At 55.5% G+C, this 26,055-nt stretch overlaps 1 protein-coding gene across 1 annotated transcript; it reads right to left on the bottom strand.

The window, feature by feature from the left end:
* Positions 1 to 11: 11 nt before the first annotated feature.
* On the bottom strand, positions 12 to 25,755 carry NPLOC4 (NPL4 homolog, ubiquitin recognition factor). The gene is made up of 17 exons (XM_032128793.1): positions 25,616 to 25,755; positions 24,562 to 24,642; positions 22,163 to 22,275; positions 21,313 to 21,492; positions 18,843 to 18,891; positions 17,814 to 17,908; positions 17,066 to 17,189; positions 16,345 to 16,524; positions 15,499 to 15,585; positions 13,952 to 14,023; positions 12,943 to 13,069; positions 10,663 to 10,823; positions 4,485 to 4,556; positions 3,361 to 3,456; positions 2,570 to 2,686; positions 1,663 to 1,765; positions 12 to 1,312 (listed from the first exon to the last, which is right to left on the bottom strand). The coding sequence occupies exons 1-17, from the start codon at positions 25,628 to 25,630 to the stop codon at positions 1,155 to 1,157; spliced, it is 1,830 nt and encodes a 609-aa protein (XP_031984684.1). The 5' UTR covers positions 25,631 to 25,755; the 3' UTR covers positions 12 to 1,154.
* Positions 25,756 to 26,055: the final 300 nt, after the last annotated feature.

A 26,055-nucleotide genomic window follows, 5' to 3' on the forward strand; every position in this document is an offset into this window, starting at 1 on the left:
GTGCAGGAGGCTCTGGTTTGAGGTGCTTTTATTCCACATTACTTGCAGCCCCCACGCCTGGGTCAGCCCAGCCCGGCCCGGGCGCTCCCAGCGCTGCACCCCCAAACCCCAGCACACCCAGGGGAAAAGCAACCGCAGCCCGGAGCCGGGCCTTGGGATGAAGCCTTTGGAAAGCCCCAGCGAGGGGCAGGGGGCTGGGCGTCCCTGCCCCACTAGGGTCTGGGCAGTGCTGTCCTGGAGCAGGACAGGGCCTCTGGACCCCTCCCATGAGGGGACACAGGGCAGCGCTGGAACTGGTGCCCCCGAGATTGAACCAGAGCCCGCAGAGCCAGGGCTGGGGAGCTCCAGGATGGGCCTGGGGGTCAGAGGCCCTGTGAGAGGAGGGCTGAGCCCCTCCAGCATCCGCCTGCCTCTCCCCTGCCCAGCGGTGCCCAGGGCAGCCCCAGCGGGGGGCTGAAGGGAGGCTGGGGGGCAAGACCCCTGAGCCTCAGCTCCGGCCAGGACACGCTCCGGAGGGACGTGGGAAGGCACCAACTGGCTCCCAGGGCACGATGGAGGTGAGGTGGGTGCCCGAGTTACGTGGCTGCCCCGCACCCCTTCCCTGGGAGCCTAACTGTGTGCAGCGGGGGGACACGGCACCTGGAGGGGACACCCCTCCCGCAGCCCCCACGGGGTGCCAAAGCTCACCAAGCAGTACCAAGCCACGAACTGGCATGTGCCCACCCCATGCTCGGTGTCCAGGGGTGCCTGTCCTGCTCCGGGAACGTCACAGCCACCTGCTCATGTCGCCGGGCCGGTCAGTGCCGGAGCTGTCGGGATCCAGGCACTCAGGCAGGCAGGGAATGAGAGCAAAGCTGTGGGCAGGGAGATGCCAAAGCCTCCCTCTCCCCTTGGGTAGGAAGCGGGCACAGGCAGCCCCCTAAGCCCCCCAACTCCCCCAGGGCAGGCTGGCAGCAGCTGAGGGTGGTGGGGGGCCAGCCCAGGCACGGGCTGAGGAAAGCGTTGGTTGTCCGGGCTGGGAGCCCCCAAAAGGGAGCGAGGAGTAAGTGGGGGGCTGGAGCCCCCCGTGCCCAGCTCCGCAGCCCGGGCTGGAAGCTGAAGGGAGGAGAGGGCAGGGACAGGCGCCGCGCCGGCCGCTCCGGGCAGGAGCGGGGCTAGGAACGGGGCAGGCTGCACATCTCGCAGTGGTCCGTGCCCGGCTGGTTCATGAAGGTGCAGTGCTGGCAGGGCCACATGGCCGCGGCCACGGCGTGCGACGAGCCCCCCATGGCGCCGTATTCCTGCAGTCCCGGGAGCGGGACCCCCACTGTGCCTGCGGGAGAGAGCCCGGGGCAGTGCTGGGATCCCGCTGCACATCCCACCCTGCAGCCCCCCCATCAGCCCTGCCCCATCCCTGGAAGTGCTCCAGGCCAGGCTGGATGGGGCTTGGAGCAACCTGGTCCAGTGGGAAGATGGCAGGGGGTGGGATGGATGAGCTTTAAGATCCCTTCTAACCCAAACCATTCCAGGATCCCATGACCAAGGAATAGCTGCCTCCCCACGAGCCTCCAGAAGCCTCTGTGACAGCTTGGGAGCAGCTCCACACAACCCCCAGACAGCTCTGCCAAGGGACAAGGGACCCCTTCCCTGAGGGACGCCCTGCCCCAGGGACCCCCCTCTTACTGCAGAGCTGCTCGATGGTCGCCCACTGCTCCGATTTTTTCCAGGTCTGTGCAAGCTCCTCATTTTTGGTCCTCACGGCTTCCAGCAACAAGCTGATGCTGTCCTGGAAGTCACAGGTGGGAAATGAGCACTGGGGACCCCCTCCAGTGCAAGGCAGGACTCTGAGTCTGAGCTGTTCCCCCCATGCCCGACATCCTTGGGGTGCCCCAGTTTATCCCTCTGCTCCCCCAGCATTCAGACAGACCCCAACACCCGAAAGCTTCCCTTCCTCTGCTTCCAGGAGGTATTCCCTACCACTGTGGGCCAATCCCAACTCCCAGAGGTGCAAACCCTCCATGCTGGAGCACTCCAGCCCCCATCCCTGCCCGCATCCCGATCTCCAGCTGCCCACGGTCATCCCGGCTGCCTCACACATGTGCAGCCTCTGGCAAACACGGCCCAGCTGGGGCTCCCTGGGAAGCTCCGGTGGTGCCGGGGCAGCCGCCAGGCCCCGGTGCCCGGCCAAGGGCAGCAGCAGAGCTGCAGAGCCAGGACCTTGCTGGCCTCGAGTTCTGGTGGCTCTGATCTCCTTACTGTTCCCACCAAATTCCTGATTCTGAGATAATTTTTAAAACATTTCCAGCTCTGGGAGCTGCAGCCAAGTTGGCTCTGGGATCATGTGGACAACCACCCCCCTCAGTGCTCCCAGCAGCTCAGGGGCTTTGTGCTTAGAGCTTGAAAAAGGTTTTAAAAGTCTTTAAACCTTCTCCCAAAAGCTTGGCCAGGAAGAGCCAGCACAAGGCCCTGCCCAGGGACATGGGATGGCAGAAATGGTCACCTCCACCCACTTGAAGGACCCCTGAGGGGCTGAGGGCCCTGGGATGGGGGGGATGGTGTGGGACAGGACCCTCCCTGCCCCGTTACGTACCCGCAGAGGCATGACCTCGTTTGTGACCAGGAAGAGGAGCAGATGAAAATCGGAAATGATGTCTAGGAAAATGGAGGAAGTATTTTGGGACAGGTACGTGGCCAAACTGTGGAAGTCCTGGAGAGAGGGGACAGTAATGAAGGGAAGTCAATTCCTATTTGGATCCACCAACAGATATTCCTGCCCCTCTGGCTATTGTCTGCAATGTGCAGGGACATTTCCAAAAACAGACCCCCGCCTGCCTGACTGAATCCCAGCTAACAACTTCCAGGAAAAAACACCTCTGGACCCACAGCAGCTCCCCTTGACCAACCCCAGCACCCACAGAGCCGATTTCAGATCCAAGAGGTGCTGAGGGGGAGCCAGGCAACTCCAGCCTTGTTCGTACAGAAAAGAGGGAGTAGAGGACAGAGCAGCCCCTTCCTCCCCGTCCTCTGCCCTGGCTTCTTGCAGGAACAGCTTTCTGTGCTTAAAGATTCCATCCAGGAAGAGAAGGCAGCACTCTGGGAGCAGGAACAGACCCCAGTCTCAGCAGGTTTGTGCTGTCAGCATGGGGCTGGAGCTGCCTGGCAGGCACAGGGAGCCCTGATCCCATCACGGATCCGGCGGGAGCTCGGCACCGGCCAGCAGTCGGCATTGGCATGCAGACAGTGCTCCGTGCAGGAAGGACCTTGGCAAGCTGAACTGGGAAGGGGTGACTTGAGGGCACAGCTGTCCCTCTGCAGATGTGAGCACGAGGGAGGCAGAGCCCATCCCTGTGGAACCCGGCTCCATCAGGAATCGCCCCTCACCTGAGTTTCTCCCAGCACATCGCGGTTCTCGATGGGGAATGGATTTTGAGAAATAGAAAAAGTGTAGACTGGATCCTTGGGGAAAGTTGTAGTAATCTAAAAAAAAAAAAAAATCCAAGGAAGGATGATCAGAGACCAGTGGGATATGGGAAGCAAGTCCAGATAGCCGAGAACAGCCACAGCTCTGATGCCAGCTCAGCCAAACAGTGAGGGACTCTGCAGGGATCTGATGGGTTTTAATTTAATTTCAAGTGATATTCCATCACCACACCCTTGGCTCCCTTTCTAAGGAAGCTGGAGGGACACGATGGGTTTGGTCCTGACAGACGCCATGGAGAGCATCCCTCTCTGCCCAGGTCACTGGGATACGGCGATCCTGGCAGAGCTCTGCCCTCTGCCAGGCAGCTGCTGCTAGAGGGAGGTCCTAGGAGGGACCTCCTAATGCACATTCCACCCCTCTGTTTTCATCCCAGCGACATCCCAGGTATCCCAGGAACACGTGCCTTCACTCCTGCAGGAATTGCCGTGCTCTGGCACTGCCTGTGCCAGGGGCAGCTGGACCAGAGAGGCTGCTCCAGGTGGATCTAATGGCTGTTGGCAGCACCTCCAACTCCAGCAATATCATCTGGCATCCCAATTATTTGCTTTCCTGCCTTCCACGCCGTAACTTTGCTTCCCAGCCCTGGGGCTGAGCCGTGCCGTGCCTGGCAGCAGCTCTGCTACGGCCAAGCCGTGCCAGAGCGTGAATTCCCTCCTCCAAGAAAAGGCATTTCTGGACAACCTGCTGAGTCACTTGAAGGAGATGGATCCCTAATTGCTGCTCTGGAGTTTCCTCATTAGGCAGTGCCCGGGACATGGGTCTGTGGGGCTGCTGCTTCCTGGCCACGTGGCTCTGGGCCAGCTCAGAGCCGTGATAAGGCACCAGGCAGTGCTCTCCTGGAAAACAAATGTGTTCCCTGGCAGCACACCGACCCCAGGGAGCAGGGCAGCCACCTCCCTGCTAGGAATGCTTGGCAGCAGCAGGCAGAGGAGGATAATCTGTCTCAGGAATCACCTCCACTGGGAATTTCAGAGGTGGGTTAGGAGTTTGCTCCACTCTGACCACATGTGCAGGGAATACTCACGTCTATGATGAGGTACTCGACCGGGAGCGGGCGAGCCAGCTGGGTGATCTCGTTCCCAAACTTGTCTATGTCCTGAAAGAAAAAGAGTTGGATTATTCCTCAGCATGGAAGTGGTGTGAAGCCCAAGGGATCCTGCCCTGGAGATGCTCATGCAGAGTCCTGAGCTCTGGCAGATCACTGAGGGTATGGAAAAGAACCTGGATGGGTGGTTCAGGGCTGCCCAATTCCCTGCTGCTCCCTGGGGCTGGAGATCTCTGTAATTCCAGCATCTCTGAGATCAGGATCTCTGTTTCCTTGTGAGCCAAGAGAGTGTGGGGTCATGAACCACCCTGGGATTGTCTCCCACTAGAGAGAGGCTTGGAATTATCCAGGGACTGTAAAGGTGAGATTCTACTCCATGATCCTTGTGGGTCCCTTCCAACTCCATATATCCTATGATTCCATGATTTTAAATGGCATTTAGGAAGCAGCTCCATCCTAAAGAGAGGGACAGGCCACCTCTGCCTCCTCAGCCGAGGCAAACCCGCCTTTCTGCAAATCCAGGAGACCCTCAGCCAACTCTTCATCTTGGAATTGGGAATCCGGGCACTTTCTCACACCCAGACCCTTGGAACCAGCACATCCCACGGCGTAAACTTGTTTTGCTTTGCCAGACGAAGGGAACATAAAGTTTAATTAGGGAGACAAACGGCCGGCATATGTTCATTAATCATAACCTGACAATTAGACGTGATTGATGTCAAACACGCCGGGTTCAAACACCGATTCGGAAATAAATCCCGGAGAACTGACACTTTTCATTAAGGATTCCGTACGAGGGGGCTGTGTTTTCTCCCTAAATCATCACTTAACGTGGTATAAATCATTCATGGAGCCCCACATAAATCACACGCCCGCAATTCCCGGTCAGGGACGTTGTACTGGACGTTCCATGGGCTCTCGGTGGCGGGAGCTGGACCCGGAGCTGCCACCCCCAAAGGCTGCGAGTCCCACTCTTCCCGCGTGGGATGGGAGCAGCGTTCCATGGGCTGAGCCGGGGAGCACCATGCAGGGACACGCTGCCCACGGCTGACTCCAGGACTCCCTCCCCTTTCTCCCAGCCATGTTTTCTCCCGGAGAACACCACTCCAGCACCACTCCCCCGCTCTCCCTGGTGTTTACACAGCACAGCTATGCGGAGCAGCAGCCAGCACCATCCCTCTGCCAGTCAGACCTCGCCCCAGCAGGCTCCGGCATGCTGCTCCCCTCCAGGCACAGCCCCCTTTCCCGACCCCCTCCACAAGCCCCCCCTGTCCCCAGGAACTGTTCCCTCTGTAAAAAAAAATCTCCCTTCCAGTCTTTGAAGCTCCTTTGAAAGGCAATCCTGATTAGGATCTTTGCTCCTCGAACATGACAGGTTGTGGCCTCAGATCTCTCGGGCTCGACAGGAGCAGGAGGAGCCATGGAGCCTTTTTTGGGAGATCACAGGACCCCAGAGCCAACCTGCTTCTAGATCTCAGTGATACCACAAGAGGCAGGAATCAGATCCAATCAGCTTCCCAAACACAATCCTGCCCCTGCATGAAGGGACCTGCAACAACTCATGCATAATTAGCCCATCTGGAATTCATTTTCCAATCTAATTAAGTTCTAATATGCAGAAACATTTTTCCAGCACCTGTTGGCTTTAATCTCCCCCTCTGGGGATTTCCATGTTAAATGCCTGCTTTTTCATGGCATGCTGTTGAGGCCTCCACAGACTGGAACCTCGCTCCCCCGAGCCGAGGACATGCCCTGATCCTGCAAGGACAGCCCCCCCAAACCCCAGCATTCCTCTCCCACCACCATGGATCATTTAATTACTTTTTAAAGGCCTTAATGAACATCAAATTGAGATTGTTGGGATAAAGATCCTTATCCTGAGCTTGGCATCACCAGGACCCTCCCAGCGCCCTGCTATTGCTGCAGCCCGAGACCCCCAAAGCCCAGTAGCGCCTGCTCCAAAGGGAGGTCAGGAAGGGGTTAATGGAGCCACAAGCATTTGGCTCCAGGACAAAAATCCAGCAGCAAGGCCTGGAGGGTCTGGACAATGCATCATCCCAGTGGAGATTGCATCAAGGCTGGGATTAGAGCCTTTCAGCCACTGTTTGGAGGCAGGAGCTGCACTGGGATGAGGGTGAACAGGGAAAAGGATGGGAACACAGACACCTTGGCAGGATGGAAAGACTCCTGGGTGGCTTCAGGATTATCCATGGAGGGTGAGGGGAGCAGCCAAGTGAGGAGCCCGGGGAGCTGCCAGCCAGGAGGGAGGCTCCGGATCCGTGTCCCAGGACAGCCGTGATCATCCCACGCTGTCACCATCCCACGCTGTCACCATCCCATGCTGTGAGCATCCCGCATCCCACGCCGATATTCCCAACCCGCTCCCTCTGCTGAAGGCACGGCGGAGCTCGGCAGCCATCTGTCCTTGCCATGTGTGAATAAATCCCATCTTTGCTCTTCCCTCTGCTGACTTCCAGGCGCTTTCCCGGGCAGTCCTGCCCCTCGCACGGGGAGCGCGGCTGAGGCGCAGAAACGAAGCGACTTCTCCAAGAGCAAGTGACAGGTCAGGGAGAGTTGAAACCCTTCCCAGGAGACTCCTGCTGAGCTAATCCAGCATCCTCCTCCCCAGAGGAGGACATTTAAGGCTAAGGCGGCTCATGAGCTAGTGGGAGGGCAGCCAGGGAAGTCCTTCCCCATCAGTGAACACTCCCTGCAGCCTGGCTCCCCCTGGGAAGAGGATTTCCAGTGCCATGGTAGGACAGCCTGGCTCAGAGGTCCCGCTGGGCTCTAATGAAAGCAGGGCCCTGGCTCAGGGCTGTCCCAGGGAGGGATGGGACATGTGTCACTGGTGCCAGGCCAGGGCTCAGACACGGCTCAGCTGCAGTGAGAGCTCAGAGCTCGTGTGGGACTTGAGGGCAAAGGGCTCTTGCACAACGCTTGTAAAGGGCTTTTGTCTTACACCATCCCAAAGAAACTCTGGAGGGACATTAAACCATCCCAAAGAACCTCTGGGGGGATAAGGCAGCTGTAAAATACAATTCACTTCGAGGATGATGATGACATCATGTTTGCACTGAGCTGTCACAAATACCTGTGATAAGAGACAAAGCCAGCCAGCCCCCAAATCCAATTATCCAAGAGTTTTAAAGCATCTGTAAAACGTCAGAAATCTCTTCCCTCAGCCGATGAAGTGAATGGTGGAGCAGTTCAGCACCGAAGAGGTCCTGGGCCAGTGGACTGGGAGGAGGTGACAGCAGGGACAGGGTGCAGCAGCCCCAGGGAGGGATCCCTCAGCTGCACCCCGCCCAGTGTTGAATATCAACCCAAGGTACATTCTCAGTGAAATCCAAATCAATCCAGCTGTTCTCTAAAACCAGATGGACAGAGGAGGCTGCTCAAGGACAGAAGGCAGGATGGAAAATGCTCGTGTGGACTATTCAGCTGGGCTCACCCTCATCCAGCTCAGAAACTGGGTGAAGCGGCCATTGCAACATCATCATCTTCACCCACAGGGTCTTTACCCCGACCTGGGCCGTGTCTCCACGTCATGGACTCCTTCCCGAGCTCCATGTGCTGAGCTGGCCAAGCAGCACATGCCGGTTGTGCCCCGTTCCAGCTGGAACCAGTGCTGAGCCCTGATGCTTCCCAGACACCCCAGGAGGGATCTGTTCTTCCTCCTGGCTAATCTTACCTGGGGAGGCCCCTCAGAGCAAAGGAACTTGTTCTCACAGTCCCCAAACGCCTCAAGTTCCCCACTGGAGCACAGCTCTCCCTTCCCGGGCCAGGAGAGCAACAGCCACGAGTCCAAAGCCTACTCCACGGGGGTGGCTCCTCGGAGCAGCAGGCGAGGGGCCAACATAAAGGGAATGGTAAAGGAATACAGAAATCACACAGCTGCAGGCTCAGGAAAACCGCAGGACAATGCCAGTGCCATCAGTTTTCCCATTTCCATGGAAGAAAAGCAGCCCCTTTTCCCATTCGCAAGCCGGAGGTGAATCCACCGCGCTGCCCTCGGACAGATCCGAGTTCCACGGGTCCTGCCTCACATCTGGCTGTTCTATAAATACATCCACACTCCCCAAACATTGGCCTCCTGGTCCTCATTCAATTAGAATTAATTTGTAGAGCTCCTTTCATCCTAAAGGGCTTTTCAGATGAATACTTGGATATCGCATGGGAATGCACATGGACTTTTCTCTGCGCAGTCCCAGAGAAAACAGCAACTACTCCAAAGTGCAGCTTTCTCCCCAAAAACCGGCTGGGGGGTTGGCACAGAGGGGAACCCCCACATCACAGACTGGGGACAAAGAGAGAGCAAGGTGCTGGACCCCAAAGATTCCATGCCGGAATCCTGCTGGATTCCTGCTCTTCCTGGAGTTCATTGGGGCTCGGACACGGCTGTCGTTACCATCCCAGGATGAGGTAGTGTCTCTGACCTCAAGCCTTGCACATTTAATGGGACCCCAAAGGTTTCCCAAGCCAGGAGTGACTAAGCTTTCCATAGATTTAAGAACATTCAAAAATAATTGAGGGATCCTAGAGCCAAACCCATTGAAGGCTGAGGGAGAATCCCACCCGGCAGGGCCATCCTCGAGCACTCCCTGAAAAGGGCAATTAGGGAGAGAAGCTCTAAAACATGAAATCAGCTGCAGCCTGATCCAGTGAATCAGTGGTTGATGGAAATTTCCACGGAAGGCTGGAGCCATCCGTTCCTATTTTGTTTATCTCCCTGCTTCAGATTAGAGATGGGAGTGAAGCCCTTCTTGGAACACCCACCAGCTTCCTGCTGCTCCCAGCACCCCGGGTGGGCCACATGTGGGCCACAGACCTGCAGGACCTCCTGCGAGGCTGACCGAGTGTGGCACAGCCCGGGCTGCTCCGGAGCAGCATCAGGGCATGCCAGGAGATGATCTCATCCTGCTCACGTTCGGGGCCAACCTTTGCACACCCGGCTCTGCTGGATCGTAATCGGCCCCGGCTTATCAGCTCCTAGGAGGAAGCTGCCTGCCCAGAGAGAGCAGGATTCCATCTGCTCTCCCTCCCCAGCACTGGATTCAGCCCAGAGCTGTTCCTTGTTTCCAGGTGGGGTCAAGCCAAGCCAGCAGTCTCGCACTAAGGGGTGGAAACCAGCATGTTCCAGTCCCAGGTTCAGGGCATGCAGGAACACCCTGACCAGCTCCATTCCCGTTGCTGGAGCACAATCCACTCATTACACTCTTCCCAAGCGAAGGCAGCTTTCCTTATCCTGCGCTCCTTAAGGGACAGCTTTACCACAGGCAGCAGGAGCAGACAGGACAGGAAGGAGATAACTAATGGGGTGATGGATGGCTAATTAGCCAGTGAGCAGTGGCATTAATTAACTCCTCTATCCCTGCTCATGGGGCACCAGGAGCCCTGGGCTGGAGCGGCAGAGCTATCAGCATCCGCAGAGAGTCTGATCCTGAGCTCCCAACTCAGCCATGCAGGCATGGGAGGGGCTGAAGGGCTCCAGGAACAACTGGCAAGGGAATAACATTCCATCCATCACCAACAACCCCAAAGTGCAGCAGGCAGGGACAGCAGTGACACCTCATGTCCTTCCAAGACCCCTCCTGCAGAGCTGCCTCCAGCTCTGGGCTCCTCAGCACTGGAAGGACATGGAGGTGCTGGAGCGAGTCCAGAGGAGGGGATATTCACCCAGAGATATTTACTTGGAGAAGGCTCCAGGGACACCTGAGAGTCCCTTCCAGTGCCTAAAGGGGCTCCAAGAAATCTGGAGAGAGACTTTGGACAAGGGATGGAGGGACAGGACAAGAGAGAATGGCTTCCCACTGCCAGAGGGCAGGGTTAGATGGGATATTGGGAAGGAATTCTTCCCTGTGAGCAGGGTGAGGCCCTGGCACAGTTTACTCAGAGAAGTGGCTGCCCCATCACTGGAAGTGTCCAAGGTCAGGCTGGGCAGGGCTTGGATCAACCTGGGTAGGGGAAGGTGTCCCTGCCCATGGCAGGGGGTGGAATGGGATGAGCTTTAAGGTCCTTCCAACCCAAACCACTCCACGACTCCATGAAATTGAGTATTTTGGACCCACTCTGGATGCACATTTTCCCTGCTGCTCCTCAGGATCAGAGCTTGGATCCAGGGGCACATCCCGGAGCTGCCCAGGCCCTCAGGCCTCACCTTGTAGAAGACATCAGGCACGTACTGCTCGCTGCTGGACTCCTTGGCGTAGCCCAGCTCGGGCGCGTCCCGGCAGGGCAGCAGGCACTCGTCCCGCACCAGGGCCATGCACTGGTTCGACACCTGGTACCCCTCAAAGTGCACCTGGTTGTCAGGACCACCTGCAAGAGGAGAGGATGGTTAAAGATCCCAGGATCACTGAGGCTGGCAAACAGCTCCAAGATCAACAAGTCCAAGCTGTGGCCTATCCCCACGGTGTCATCCTTGGACACCTCCAGGGGTGGGTACTCCACGTCACGACCCTTCCCATGGAGAAATTCTTCCTGAAAATCCTGCACAGGGGTGATTTCCCTGGTGTAACTCCAAGAGAAATGACTGGAAGAGCAGCACTAAGGTTGGACTCGATGATTTTGGAGCCCTTTTCCAACCTTAACAATTCCAAGACTCCATGATTAAACACAAGGCTAACAGTGATGAACACCGAGGTGAAGCTGCTGGTGCTGCTGCATGGGAAGAATTTTAGGCAAGAATTCCCTCTAAACTCCACATTTTTGTAGTCACACACATTTCCACAACTATCCCGAGAGCACAGAGCCCAGGGAACATCAGGAATGCTCTGCCAGGAGCTCTAAGGAGGAGGAGCAGCTGCCCTTTTGGGGGCTCTGACAGCATCACCCTCCCACTACCCTGCAGGTATCTCCTCCTTTTCCAAACAAAAGCCAGGCCTGCAGCTCCTGTGGGCCTGTTTCACTCCCAAGGATCCCTGAGCTGCAGATCACCTGGTCATGTCAGGCTTGAACAGTGTTTTCTCAGCCTGTACTGGATGGTTTGGTGGAAATCTGACATGGAAAGTGGGAATTAAGAGCCTGGCTCATGGAAGGATCACATGCTTGGCGCTTCCATTTGGATAATGTAAGCAACATCAGGTCATGTGTCACTGGAATACAACTGGAAAGAGAGGAGGGAGGCAGATGGTAGGAAAACGTTACTACTTCCAAAGCTAGGAATTCAGGAGGGGATAGGAATTAATCCATGTGGAGGATTTAAAGGCAAAGTTGAGGCAAACTATCCAAATACATTTCTGCAGCACAAAAAGAGGGACTCAAGTGTTTAAATAGAACCTGCTGGGCTGATTGAACAGAGGAGAATGAAATTAGCTGGAACAGCAAAGAGGAAATATTCCTTTTCTACCCTTTGATCTGTAACCTCAATCACTCACTGCTCCAGAACAAACACTCTGAGAAATTAAACATAGACCAGGACGGGGGAAGGCCTGAACACAGTGTGTTTGCTCAGTAAAACACCTTGTTTAAAAAAAAAATTAAATAAATATATATATAGAAAAAGAGAGATACAGATCTATATTTAATGAGAGATGGATGTGTTTAGCAGTCTGGAATGTACAGGCACGGGCCTGTTAACTGAAAAAAGAGCTTTTTCACTGAAAAAAGGCCCTGGGAACCCTTACAAAGCCAGGCTCAGGGCAGGCAATGTCCCATCCCACTTTCACTTTTCACTCTGGATGTTATTTGGAAGTCATGAGGGTTTTTTCATTGTGTTAAACAGAGCCAGAACCAGCGATTCTGCTCCAGGGAAGGTTTAAATGAAGACATGTGTCATCCCATGGAGAAGAACAGAGTGATCTGGGAGCACTCCAGCCCTCCCAGCACATGCCAGTGTCTCCCCTCCCAGCCCAGCCCATCCACGGTGCCTCTGGAGACTGCCTGAAAACGGCTCAGACCAGAGGGCTTAACCATAAGCACTTTGCAGGAGCTTCTGTTTTACTCAGCCAAAAAAATGTTTCCAAACATTTTTTCTTTTTTCCCTGACAGGTTTCCCTGACAGCAACATGAGGGAGGTAAAGATCCCTCCTGAACCTCCTGAAGGAGGAACTAATCAATAACTCTGAGGATCTGGAGTGTTGTGCTTCTGCACTGCTGCTTCCAGGCAACAGAATTTGGAGCTTAAGGATTTGAAACAAAAAGTGAGCAACAGTTGTTGCCCTGGCTGCAGGCAGAGAGTGATTTCTGGGTCTGAGAGGTGGGGCTGAGCCTCAAGTAAGTCCCTTTAAACAGCTGTAGAGTGAAAAACAGGCAAATAAATAATGAGTGAATAATTGTAGAGAGGATAAGACAAAGAATGAGAAAGTATTTTAGCGTGATAGAGTAAAACCCTTGTTAAATAGGACAGATGGCGAGCAGGACCTGTGATTTTTGGCATATTCTTCTACTAACAAGAGGTAATTCAGGTGAAGCCCAGAGGGCTGAGGCCAGTTAGTACCTGTAGCCACAACTGTGACAAACTTGGATCCAAAGTGCCCATCTGGAGAGAGGCGACAGATGTTGGGCTGCTGGTTCTGGAAGTTGCCAGCTGTGATGCACTCCTCTGCACTCAGGAAATACGTGTCCTGAGGGGAGAGCACGGACTCCAGTCAGCGAAAGGACAAGGTGACGTAGCCCAGACCTGTTTCCCTGGGCTGCAGCCAAGGAAAACGACCAACACCCCAGGAAAACACGCTTTCGTGGAAAGCTGCTGCGGAGCCCGGGACAAGAATGTGACCTGTCAGCTCCCCAGCCCTGGGCTGGCTCAGGACTGTCCCACAGAGAGTCCCACCCACCTCTACACACCTTTTTTCTGTTTGAAAAATCAAGTTTCACTTTCCAAATATGGATATCACTGGGTTTACAAGGACAGGAAGCTGAGGAGGTCGAAGTTTGAGCCACGTATGTGTCACAAAGCCCAGCCCATGGGAACATCCTCTGAGTCACTCTGGCTCACTGGGTTTGTCCCCTCACATCCCCCTCCGCTCCCTGAAGTTTTCTTAACCCTAAAAAGGGCAGGGATAGATGGCATATTGGGGAGAAATTCTTCCCTGTGAGCAGGGTGAGGCCCTGGCACAGGTTCTCAGAGCAGCTGTGGCTGTCTCATGCCTGGCAGTGCCCAAGGCCAGGCTGGACAGGGCTTGGAGCAGCCTGGCACAGTGGAAGCTGTCCCTGCCTGTGGTGGCACTAGACGGGCTTTAAGGTCTCTTTCCACTCAAACTATCCCACAATTCTATGAGCACCATTTCCTCAAAGCAGGGGCGTGAGGGGCTCCAGCAGCTCTGCCTGCTCCCCAAACACTTCAATCCCTAACATTTCCAAGGGTTCCAGCTTGTTTTCCTTCAGAAGTGCCTGGAAAACCCCATCTCCCAGGAATTCCAGTGTCACCTGCAGCCCTGGTTCAGCCCTCTGCCTGGCACAGGAGCTGGAATTCATTGGGAATTCACTGGGTCCCACCTGGATCTCACCTTGTTCCTGCTGTATCGAACGGTCCCTTTTCGCGTGTCTTCCGAGACCAGGTCAGTAAATATCCAGCCGACCTACACAGGGGGATGGAGAACATTGCTTTAAGGAAAAAAAGGACAAAAAAAAGAAGGAAAGAGGAAACCAGAAGAGCTCAGACATTTTCTGCTCACAGGACACGATGTTCTTGGCTCCTCTCGGCCCTGTGCACACTGCCTGCAGGGAATGGCTCTCCCAGCTGTGCTGGGCTCCTTGGAATCCCATTTCCAGGAGCAGCAGCATGCCAGCTGGCCAGCCAGGGCACCTGCAGCATTAGGTTTCACTATGGAATATTTTTTCATGGAAAGATCTGGAGGCTGCAAGAGGCCTCTGTGCCACCACCCGCTCCCACCCCCAGCATTTCCTACGGAGCGTTTGGAGCGGGACCCAGCGCCCGTGGGTGACAGAGCAGCTCATGTGGCCCCAGCCTGAACCTCTCACACAATCCCAGTTTGAACCTCACATGCACTGGTTAAGGGAAAGCTCACACTGGAGTGTGATCCATTCCAAACTGGAGGCTGCAGCGACCCCAGAGAGCACATTCCTGCTTTCTGTGCTACCGACACACCTCGGAGCGAGTCCTGTGTGACATGTGTCCAAACCCCTGGCATCAATCCTTCCACAGAGCTGTGACATGGACACGCACCTTGGGATGATCCCCCTCCGCCCAGGGGCCAATCCCAGCTCCTACAGCATTAACCTTTCCAAGGCAGAACTGATCCCAGCTGCCCCGGAGCCCAGGCAGATCAAACCCTGCACCCAGCACTCGGTGACGTGTTAAGCCCCATGGATTAAAAATATCTGATGGGAGAACATGGAAATAAATAACACACGGAGAAGTTCTGCTCCAGCCTCTGGCGAGTGGTGGGATCTTATCTGGGAGAACAAAGCCCTCCCCAGATGTTTACAGTCTGCACTGAGCCTTCTCCCAGGCGGGTTTTCTCCAGCAAGTCAAATCTTGTTTGTGTACATCCCATTCCTGGCATTCCCACCATACCACCACTGCTCCCAAACCGGAAAACATCAGTGCAAGTTGGAGAGCTGTCAGGAAACCAGGGGATCCTGATGGGATCACTGGAAGGCTGGAACTGAGGGGGACCCGCACCCCTAAGCCCACACACCACTGACTCCCTGCAGCACCAAGGAGGGGACCACAACCCAAGGGGATTCCCTGCTCCTGGAAACAGAGCACAGAGGCAACTCCAGCTCCATCTGGGCACAATTAGCACTTGCCACGGAGATGCTCCCAGGAATGGCTCCTGTTGGAGGGGGAAGAAAGGGAAGACGGAGTTTGTGCTGTTTTGCTCCTGCTACTGCAGTCACACAGCCCTGTGAGGGGCCTGTGCTCAGGAAAACCCTCTGGATTTGGGTTTTAGACCTAAAAATGTAACAGCTGCTGACACTTTAGCAGGATTTAGGTAATCTAAAGGGACTTGGATAACCCCATGGAGCTGGAGAGAATTGCTGACCGCTTCCCTGCCACACAGACACACAAGATCTGACACATCCTGACCTTTCTGAGGCCGAGCTTTGCCGCAATCTCATCCACAACCTCGGCTTTGGGATCCTCCAGGATCTCCAGGCTGTTCTGGGTGCCGATCTGCAGCAAAGAGACACTGGTTAGTGACACAGAACTGGGGAAAAGCCAGTACAGCCACTATGGGCAGTGAGGCAGGGGATGGGAGCAGAGGTCTGGGCTTCCCCTCAGCCATCACCATGGACTGGTGTCACCCCAGAGACCTCCCTGTGCCACTCTGCTCTCACACCGCACTCCCAAGGATCCATTTGTTCCTTTTCCACTGACAATCCGTTGGATTTCACTCAGCAGCCGTGCAGAAACCATGAGGAGGAAGGAAATACATGAGGAGCACTCGGCTGAGGAGTGGTGCCGTGCCCCACCTAGTGGGGATTCTGGCTGCTCCAGCCAAACCCATCCTCAGCCGCTCCATCATTTTGTCTTCAAATCATTTAGACTTCACTCTATCTAATTAAGCTGCTTAATTTTTCCCAGAGAGCTGGTAAGGAACTGAAGCAAAGGCTGCAACTGCTTTTTCCTAGCACAGAATCTGCTGGAAAGCCAGGAATCGAGGAAAGATTAAAAGCGAAATCCGCCGTTAAGAGTCACCCCGGATTCAAACCATCCGAGGGTAAAACACAACAAAAAAGCAGAACTGAGGTCTAAAATTCTTTCTGGGCAGCAACGGATGGTGACGTTCAGGACATAAATCATATCCTCGTTCCCTCAGGACAGTTTTCCTTGTGGAGCTGCAGCTGGAAATACCCTGTGAGGTTTTCCAACCTGAAAAGGTGTTTGTGTGCTCCCCAATACTGAGCGGCCCCTGAGGGCCCGGGGTCTCACCTGGGGGGGTTCATAGATGGCCGCCACCTCCGCCCGGATTCCCAGCGGGATGTCTTTGTGCTCCGTGTACCGGCCGTACAGATATCCCAGATGTTGGTTCCCTGTCTTCCTCCAGAAGTCTAGGAAGCGATCTGCAATTGTGTGGTTCTCAAACATGATGTTGTCAACATGCCTGTATTTCTGTTTGACAAAGTTCAAGCGTCAGGCCGTCCTCTGCTGGCTCCGGTCCCTTCCCAGGACACACACCACCCTCCGGAGCTGGATCCTGCACAGCAGGGATGGGGGAGGCTGGGGGCTCCCTCCCTCTTCCCCTGCTCAGCTCCCACCCCTCGGCACTGCTCCCTGCTCAGGCTGGAGCGTGGGATGTGCTCAGCACCCCCAGCACCTCGGGGGCTTTACTGGGACCTTTGCCAGGCCTGCTTTTCTGCAGGTAAAAGGACACTGACATTTAGGAGGAAACAAGCAGAACCTGAGTGGCCTTTTAGATTCCGTGAGGAAAACCAGTAGGACTAATCACCAGGATTCACCACCAGGGCTGCCAGCGCAGTCCTCACGCTGGGAGGAAATTCTGACCCAGGACATTTTGGAGCCCATTTTGCAAGGCCTGAAGATCTGGACAGGATTTCCCTGACACCCAGAGGCTTTGTGCTCCTGGTTGGCTTTTTTCACCTTTCCCAAACTAAAAGCCAGGTCCCCTGGCAGGTCGCCGAGCTCCTCTCACCTGTCGATTGAGGGTGATGGCGCTGGGCTGGCACTTGGTGCAGATCCCCTCGGGCCAGGGGGGGTGTCCCTCACACCCCGACTTGATCTTACAGCTGATGTTCTCCAGGGCTACAAACTTCCCCCTGGGAGAGGGGGGAAGAGGAAGGGGGAAGAGAAAGAGGAAGGTGGGAGAAGAAGAGGAAGAAGGATGAGAAGGGGGAGAAGAGAAGGAAGAGGGGAAGAGAAGGCTGCTGTTACCACAGTAAATGTTTTTGGAGCAATAATTTATGGAGCATGCAGGAAGTAAGAGATTGTAGCACCAAGGCAAATCATCCTTTCATGTGCACAAGACTTCCTGGAAAGGGAAATTCCCTTCAAATGGAAGTCTCATGGACCTGAGTTGCACCTCCCAAAGAGATTTTAAAAGTCTCAATGGTATTCAGGAATAGCAGGGAGAAGATTACACCTCTGTGTAACTTATGTCCACCAAGTCTGAGAACCAGGCTTGGAGCTTGGTGTAGTTAGGGAACCTCTTTCCTTCCATCCGGCTTTCCCCCCATCAGGAATATTTCCTGGAAGGAATTATATTGCCACTGGAAAAGGAAAAACAGAAACAAAATGGGGACATAAACCAAAAAGACTTAACTTTTCTCCTCCGTTTGCCACTCAATCCTCGTGTCCAACCCTGAGATCTGTCTGTACTTTCATTTGTGTTAAAAAAAACCAAAGCTCCAACCAGATTCCCTTAAACCCAGAGATTTCCTTACTTGTCTGCCCCTCCGGTCAGCTTCCTGATGTAGGCATGGAATGACATGTGCTTCACAGGAGGCTCCAGATGGTTCAAATAATCCTCATCGAAGGGCTGCCAAAAACACCACACAGAGCAGAGCCAGGTCACACACCTGTCTGATAACACCCTGATCCCTCGGCAAATGCATGTTCCACACTCAACCCCGCCCATGTGGAAGCAATCAAGGAAATTCAGGCTCATTTTCAAGGCAGCTACTACTGGGATGCAAACAGTGCAGCTTTACAACGGGGAGTTTTACGGTGGCCTCCTGCTCTGGGAACAGATTGGCCCCACAAATCAGAATCTCAACGGCAAAAAGCTTTTTCCTTTCAGTATCTGACAACAAACAACGGGCCCAGCTGTTCCAGCACGGCCAAGGACTCCCAGAGCACTTCCAGCAGCGGGGAACAGCCATCCTGGAGCAGCCAGGATTCCCTCTGGAGGGGGGGCTGCTGCTTCGTGCCGTAAATTACACAGCCCAGCACGTTTGGAGGCGTCACTAAAGCTGCTTCAACCTGGATAATCACGGAATAGTTGGGAGAGGCCTTAAAGCTCATCCCATTCCACCCCTGCCATGGGCAGGGACACCTTCCACTGTCCCAGGCTGCTCCAAGCCCCGTCCAAGCTGGCCTTGGGCACTGCCAGGCACGGGGCAGCCACAGCTTCTCTGGGTACCCTGTGCCAGGTGGTTAAACTGGAAGTGCTGGGATCCAGGAGAGAGGGAACGAAATGAGAAAATCCAGGAAAAAGTGAAGACACAGGGAAAATGGAGCACTTTTGAAGCACTTTCTGTTCAACTCATTACTGCAGAAAACCAGCCTTAACCAGGATCAACCTGGGGGCCCCAAGGCCTCGAGCTTTAGTGATCCCAGAACCAGCAGCTCTGGCAGTGCACGGCAGGATTCCAGCCTGGAGCTGCCACCTCTTGGCAGGCAGCATTCCTGGGAAAAGTGTTCCTACTGGGAGGAACTGGGGTGTGTCTGTAGCACCTTCCTGGGGCTCTTACCTCCAGTGGGACACAGTGCACGCATTTGCCCAAGGGGCCGTGGCGACACCTGGGCAGAGAGAGAGAACTGGGGTTAAATCTCATTTCACCTGGAAACTGCAGGAGACCTTATCTAATCATGGAGAAATCAGCCTGAAAAAGTTTTTTGAAGTAAGTTTGGTGTGGAAGAGCTACACGAGCTCTGAGCAATTCTCCACCCCCCCGGGAATATTAGAGAGGGATCATGGAATCATGGAATGGTTTGGGTTGGAAGGGTCCTTAAAGCCCATCCCATCCCACTGTCCCAGGCTGCTCCAAGCCCCAGTGTCCAGCCTGGCCTTGGGCACTGCCAGGGATCCAGGGGCAGCCACAGCTTCTCTGGGCACCCTGTGCCAGGGCCTGCCCACCCTCACAGGGAAGGATTTCTTCCATAAATCCAACCTGAACTCCCCCTCTTTCAGTTTGAACCCATTCCCCCTTGTCCTATCACTTCAGCCCCTGTTGAATTGGACTTCAATTACTTTGGTCACCCCAAGATAATTTCACATAAAGAAATGGCAACAGCTTGAGGTTCAATCTGAGAGTCCCAGCCAGGATCAAACCCTCCCAGTGTCCCCGGGAAAGGGCTCAGCTGTCCCAAAAGCCACTGGAATCCAAGTCAGATCAGGTTTTACAGCCCTCCAAGATCGAAGAATTCAATCCCTTCAAATTCAAAGAATTTTCAGCCCACGTGGCGGGGTGATTTTAACAAAAAGCCACCCAAAATGTTCATCCTTTATCAGGCACTGGCAGGAACAGCCAGAGAAGTGTGTGTTTATCGAGCAGATAAAGTCCTACTGGGTAGAATTACAGAGGGGAAAGCATCTCCTCTTGTGGTGATTGCTTTAAAAAAACCCCTAAACCAACAATAAAACATCCCCCAGCACCAGGTCAGTGCTGGTTTCCAAAGGAAGGGCCCAGGAGAGGAGCAGGGAGGTTGGGCTGTGGAAACAATGGATGGGATCCAGTTGCAGGAGTGCTTTTAAGGACGTTTTGTGGCAGATAATGTACAGAAAAGAGAGTTAAATGCTGCTAAAGCACTCAGCATCCTTCACTGGAGATTGATCCACAATCCCAAAGCCAGGAACCAGCCCAGACAGCTCCTTTTATCCTCAACACCCTCCCCTGGGCCTCGGCTCCCTGCTAGAACAGCTTCATTGATCCCTCTGAAAAATGTGGGCAAGTTCAAGGCAATGTCTGTGCCACAGAGTGGTGGGTTTGCCTTTATTGCTCCAGTGATGTGACATCCCATCATTTACGGTCAGCTGGGAAGGTCAGGGAGGATTTTCCACAAACTTCCTCATTGCTGCAGCACTGAAGATAAACCACATGGAGGACAACCCCACGGGGAAGGGCAAATCATTCTGTTTTAGCAGGAATTCCTACCTTTAAAATTTTCCCTCCAACCTTTTTGGGAGTCTTATTCCAGAGGGCTCCAGCCCCAAGGCTACAACCAATGCAGACATCAGGCCAGGGCCCAGCTGGGCCATTAACGCTGAGCAATAAAAGCCCCTCCCAGCAGAGGATGTTTTAGCAGCACCAGGGTAGATTTTGGGTGGATTTCACTCATTGTTGTGTTATTTTTACACAAAGAGGAGCTGCTTTGTTTCCCTAAGCCTCTTGCATGGAAGAGCTTTGGGAAGTTGGACTTTGGTGCATTTTTGTGAGCAAAAGGGACTCCCTGGTTTCATGGAGAGGTCAGACGTGATGAAGGGAAGCCAGAAAGTGAGCAGGCAGAAACCCAAGTCCCACTTCCAAACCTCTGCCACTGGATACTTTCACTCCTTCCCTTCACTTCCGTGTTTTCCTTTAGGAGGAGTGGCTGGATCTGAAGGCACAGTGTGCTCCTGCTTGGGACAACAAATCCTGGAATGGTTTGGGTTGGGAGGGACCTTAAAGCTCATCCCATCCCAGCCCTGCCATGGGCAGGGACACCTTCCACTGTCCCAGGTTGCTCCAAGCCCCGTCCAGCCTGGCCTTGGGCACTGCCAGGGATCCAGGGGCAGCCCCAGCTGCTCTGGGCACCCTGTGCCAGGGCCTCCCCCCCCTCACAGGGAAGAATTCCTTCCCAATATCCCATCCAATCCTGTCCAGGAAGAATGCACAGTGTTTATTGTAATCTAGAGAATTCCATGTGTTTTAGGAGCACAAAACCCAGGAGCACGAGCGCCAGGGCCTCCTCCATCAGCACAATGGCTGCCCTGAGTGAGTCCTTCCTGCCAAAAACCCTGGGATTTGGGCATCTGCTTCCTCCCTGGGCTCACCAGGGCCCCACTGAACCTCCCAGGACAATGGCAGGGGCTGTTTTCCCCTGTGGATGTCCCCAGGGCACTCAGGATGGAGCCAAGGGCAGTTCCCACAGTAATTTCCTGACTGCTGGGCTGAGCCATGGCATTCCAGGCTCCGGTGAGCCCCGGATCCGCGGGCAGGAACACAACCCACCCCCACTTACAGCTGCTGGTCTCGGTTCCGGTAAATCTTCCCATCCTGCTTGATCAGGTACTGGTCAATCTCATCTTCCACCACCTGGGGGGCACCCCCAGGCCGGGAATTTTGGGAGACAGACGTGTCCATGGTCTCTGAGGAGGAGCCAGCTGGGCTGGAGGGATACAGGAACAGCATATCCCCATGCCTGCAGGGTGGGAAACAGCACACGGGTAGTGGGAAGTGTGGGAGACAACACCCAGGAAGCTGGAGGTGCTTCCCAGCAGGCAGCCAACCTCCTGGACCATGGAAGAGTCTGGAATGTGGCACAAATTCTAACCCCGACCAACACAGGTGGCAGCTGGAAGCTGCTCTGTGAGCCACCTCTTCCTGCTTTTATTTGCAATAAATGCAAATCCTTCCACCAGGAGACAAAACTGAGGGAAAAATATGGAGGAGGGAGCTGGGATGAAGGAGTGAAAACAAGGATGTGGGAGAAAAGAGGTAGGGAAAGGCGGGTGAGGGAGGGAGGGAAAGAAGGGATGTGGGAGGGAAAGCAGGGATGAAAGGGTGGAAACAGGGATCCAGGAGGGGAAGTGGGGGGATAAGGCAGGGAAAGCTGGGACAAAGAGGTGGAAAGCAGGAATTAGGGAGGGAAATCCAGGATGAAGCCTCCCCACAGCAGACACGCCCCAGGGAGTGACCCAAGGAACAGCCACCAGCTCTCCCGTGTCACTGTGACCCCCCCATTGCAGCACAGCCACCGAGGCCCCCCCTCCCCAGTCCCAGGAGGGACACTGCAAGCTGGGGACTCCTGGGATGTGATTCTTCCCATTCTGGAAGCTGGGAGCAGAGCCCCCCTCCCGGTGAGGACTCACTTGATCTTGAGCAGGTTGAGGGACTTGTTCTGCGCCGCCGTGATCTCGCCGGTCCTGTTGCGGTTGGTGTAGACGGAGAAGCCATTATTCCTGAACCCAAACTCCTTTGCCACCTGAAACACAGGGAGCAGCAACAAGCTGTGAGGTGCCTCACGAAAGGGGCTCCGAGCCAATCCCGGGGAACTTCTCCTGCAGCAATCCAGCTCAATTCACCCCCGTTCCTGAGCTCAGGATAACGGAGATGGAAACACCTGGAAAAACAAGCAATGGATTAAAACAGGAGCTCAAACAACTTAACCAGAACTGTCTCTGCCTCACACAACACAAATGCAGAGTTTCAGCTACAGCCAGGCAAGCACTGTGTGACCGGAGGGGGAAACTTCTCCATTATCCCAGTTTTCTTGCTCCCGCTGCACCAGCACACACCACCAGGAGCACCAAGCAGATCCTCACTCCATCCTCCTGTGTGGACCAGAATTCCACAATCCACACCTTCACCTGTGCAGATCTTTTGCCCTCAGCTCCACCTCCACCTCCCAGCTGCTTCACTCAACCCCTTCCTGCTGTTCTGTCTGGTTTTCCCCTGTTTTCTCCTCTCTCCCATGGAATTCACCCCTCAGTCCCCAGGCAGGTTTTCCCAGCTCAGATCAAGTCTGATTTACTTGGAATCACTCCAACACCTCTTCCCAGCAAAAATAATTTGCACATTTGGCCACTCGAGAACTTCATCAGTTTAAAAGTGGTGCTTAAAGTTTGTCTATTTGACAGGTTCTGCCCTAAATTCTGAAGTGAAAGGCCTTTATTAATAAAAGCAACCCCCGTGGCTTTGGTCGGAGTCAGGGACAGGATCCTGCCCACAGGACAAATCTGATGAGCCACCAAGAGCTGTCACATGAGCAAAGCCATGAAGAGCAGTTTTTTCCCGTCAGCTCAGCTGTGATTTGCAGCACTGAGCGATCCCCGTGAATGGGACCCTTTCACAGGGATCAGCTCCTGCTCCTCAGGCCACAGAATTCCATTTTTGGGGGCAGACAAATCCCACAACACATTAACAGCAGCTTTGAGCTAATTCCTGACTCGACTCTACCCTGAGCACACCCAGAGTGACTTTTTCTGCTGCTTTTCCCCAGGATGTGCCACAGGAGACGGGGAAGATTCTCCAGCCCCTTATTCCTTGAACACTTCTGGAGCAGATCCAGGTTAATTCCTAGGATGGAAGCAGCAATCTGGTACCTCTCTAATTACAGCTGTCCCCCTAAACACCAAACCCAGCCCCTGGGTGAGCATTCCAGCGTTAAAATCCACAGCACAGGTAGGAGAGACCTGGATTTAGATAAAACACAGACTTCAGGTGGGAAAATTTGCCACTTTTCTCTTCCAAGCAAACCCTGCAGCAGGAAATAAACCCAAACACATCTTTGCTCCAGCTCAGCCAGAGGACAGAGCCTTCCCCAGATCAACAGGCAATTCCAGGTGCTTCTGTCCTGGCAGGAAGTGTTTTCCAGCCCGATTGTTCCCTGGGGTAACCTGAGCCCTGGAAAGCAGCAGCTCGTTCTGCACAGGCTCCAGAGATCCTGGAAGCTCCTCTTCCCTTGGCTGAGGCTGCTCAGAGGCTGCAGGGAGTGTCCCTGAGCCAGCCCTGAAAAACATCAGGATTTTTCCTGGCCAGGTGGGAATGCTGTCAGGGAATGCTGTGCCACAGCTCCAGCCAAAGCCAGTGACTCACAAAGGGAAGCTTTGCACCTGCTGCCATTCCCTCCCCTCTCACAGGGCCAGGGAACCTGCCTGGCCCTTCGGGAACACACGTCATGGAGCACAGAACCCCCAGGCCGAGGCTTCCAGAGGAACTCCAGGAGGGGAACAAATGGAGAACTGCTCACTCCTAATGAACACAGAGCAGCTGCACCACGGCAGCTGAGAGCTCCCACCCGGCGTGTTCCCCTCATCCCAGGGGCTCCTGAGATCTCACTCAGTCCCTCCCCCGCTCTCTCCAAACCCATCCTGGAAAACCAGGGGCACACACAGCACATCCAAACAATAATTCAAGCCCAAATCCAACAGCTGAGCCAGGCCTGGATCCCGCCTGGAGCAGGAGGTTTGACCATCCCATAGCTCCTTCTGCTTCCCTGCTGCCACTTCTTTGGGAGAAACCCAGAAAGGGCCCTTCCCAGGGAAGTTCCCACCCCAGGAAGCCCCAACAGAGAAGCTGAGGGAGTTTCTTCTTTAAATTTGTTATTTTCCCTTTGGAACAACACAAGCTACACCAATCAAAGCGTGTTTTTCCACACAGAATGCTGTCCCTTGCTGCTGCCAGGGAGGTTAAACACGGATCTCCCCCGGGACAGAGCCACGGGAGCCCTGCCCCATCCCATGGGAAGGCACTGTGGGTCCTGGGGTACCTTTTTGAGGAACGTTGCCACAGTTTCTCTCTTCGTGGCCGTGATTCTCTTCACTCCCTCCGGCGACTGCACGCGGATAATCTGGGAATGAGGGAACACCGAGTCGGGGAGGGGGGACAGAGCCTACCCTGAGCCCTCAGCCTCACATTCCCCCACTCCTCCCTCCTGTCTCCATCTTCCACAGGGCCTGGAAACACCCAGGAGAGCAGTTCTGGGGTGGCACTGGGTGATGTCTGCCAGCATGGGGGGAATCGTTCCAACGCTCCTGGCTCTTGGCAGGAGTTGGCTCCAAGGAAAACACCTTCGGCCAAAGCTCTGACCTCTGAGATGGAATTAGACCTTCAGGAGGGTGGATCAGAGCTTCCAAGGGGGAGTTATTCACACAGGCACCGGCCCAACTGGTGTTACTGGGCACTGCACTGGTCGTGGCTGAGCCCCAGCAGTGAGGGAGCAGGGACAGACAGACACGGGGCTCCAGCTGCTCCCGGGAAACCTGAGCTCCTGGATGGCAACAACTGGCAGCTCTGGGGGGAAAGGCCAGGGGAATCCTCCGGGGACAGGCAGGAAAGGCAGAAATGTAAATATCGGTGTCCCCGGAGTGTTGAGGGGCAGCGGAGGGACTCGAGTTGTTCTAAAGGGGCCGCTCCCGTGTGGCACGGGGACACGGGCAGGGGGCGGCGTGCGTGGGAAGGGGGACACGGGAGGGGACACGGGGAGCTGCCCGTGTGCCGCCGCCACCCCGCAGGAGCCCCTTTCCACTCTCCCAACTTCCCTCCCGGGCACAGGCCCGCCGGGACGGGGCCGGGAGCCGCTCACCGGAGCGAGCGGCCCCTTCTCCTCCCTGCCCCGAGCCCCCCGCCCGGGGCTCAGCGGCACCGCGGGGTCACGGCCCCGACCCCCAGGGCCAAAACCACGGGGAACCCGCCCGCGGCGCCGCTCGGGAGCCTGCCCGGCCCGGACACCGCCGGCCCCAGCCCCGGCCCCCCGGCCCGGTGCCCCGTCCCGGCCCCACAGGAATCTGCTGCCTCATCGCCCCTCCCCCGGCCGCACTCACAATCGTCTCGGCCATGGCGCTGCCCGCGGGCCCGGGGCTCGCCGCGCGGCACAGACACGGCCCGGTGCGGCCCGTCCCGCTCCGCTTCTCCCGGCCCTTCCCGGCCCTTCCCGGCCTTTCCCGGCTCCTCCCGGCCCGGCCCGCCGCCTCCCGGGACCGGCCCGCCCTCGCGCCCGCCCCCCGGCCCCGCGCCTCGCGCCCGCGTTCCGCCGCACCAAGGTTCCTACCCCGGCGCCACCAACAGTCGTCCCCCCGCGCTGCCTCGGTGTTACCGCCTCAGTGGTCCCCCATGCTGCCTCGGTGCTACAGATACAAGTGTCCCTCCCGGCCGCCGCGCTCGCTCTTTAGTTCTGCACGCAACCAGTCGTCGTCCCCCCCCCTCCCCCGGTGCTCTCGGAGGGGCTCCGCGGTGTTGGGGAGGGGGGGGATCGGGGCCAGCT

This window comes from Corvus moneduloides, chromosome 19 (genome assembly GCF_009650955.1).
Source record: "Corvus moneduloides isolate bCorMon1 chromosome 19, bCorMon1.pri, whole genome shotgun sequence".
Classification (NCBI taxonomy): domain Eukaryota; kingdom Metazoa; phylum Chordata; class Aves; order Passeriformes; family Corvidae; genus Corvus; species Corvus moneduloides.

Bases quoted from the DNA above. Each gene is read 5' to 3' on its own strand.
- NPLOC4 (XM_032128793.1), bottom strand. The intron at 17,909-18,842 runs GTAAGAGCCCCA...TGTTTTTGGCAG, and splicing joins TGCACTGTGTCCCACTGGAG to CCCTTCGATGAGGATTATTT. The intron at 17,190-17,813 runs GTAAGGAAATCT...CCCCTCTCCCAG, and splicing joins CTGACCGGAGGGGCAGACAA to GGGGAAGTTTGTAGCCCTGG.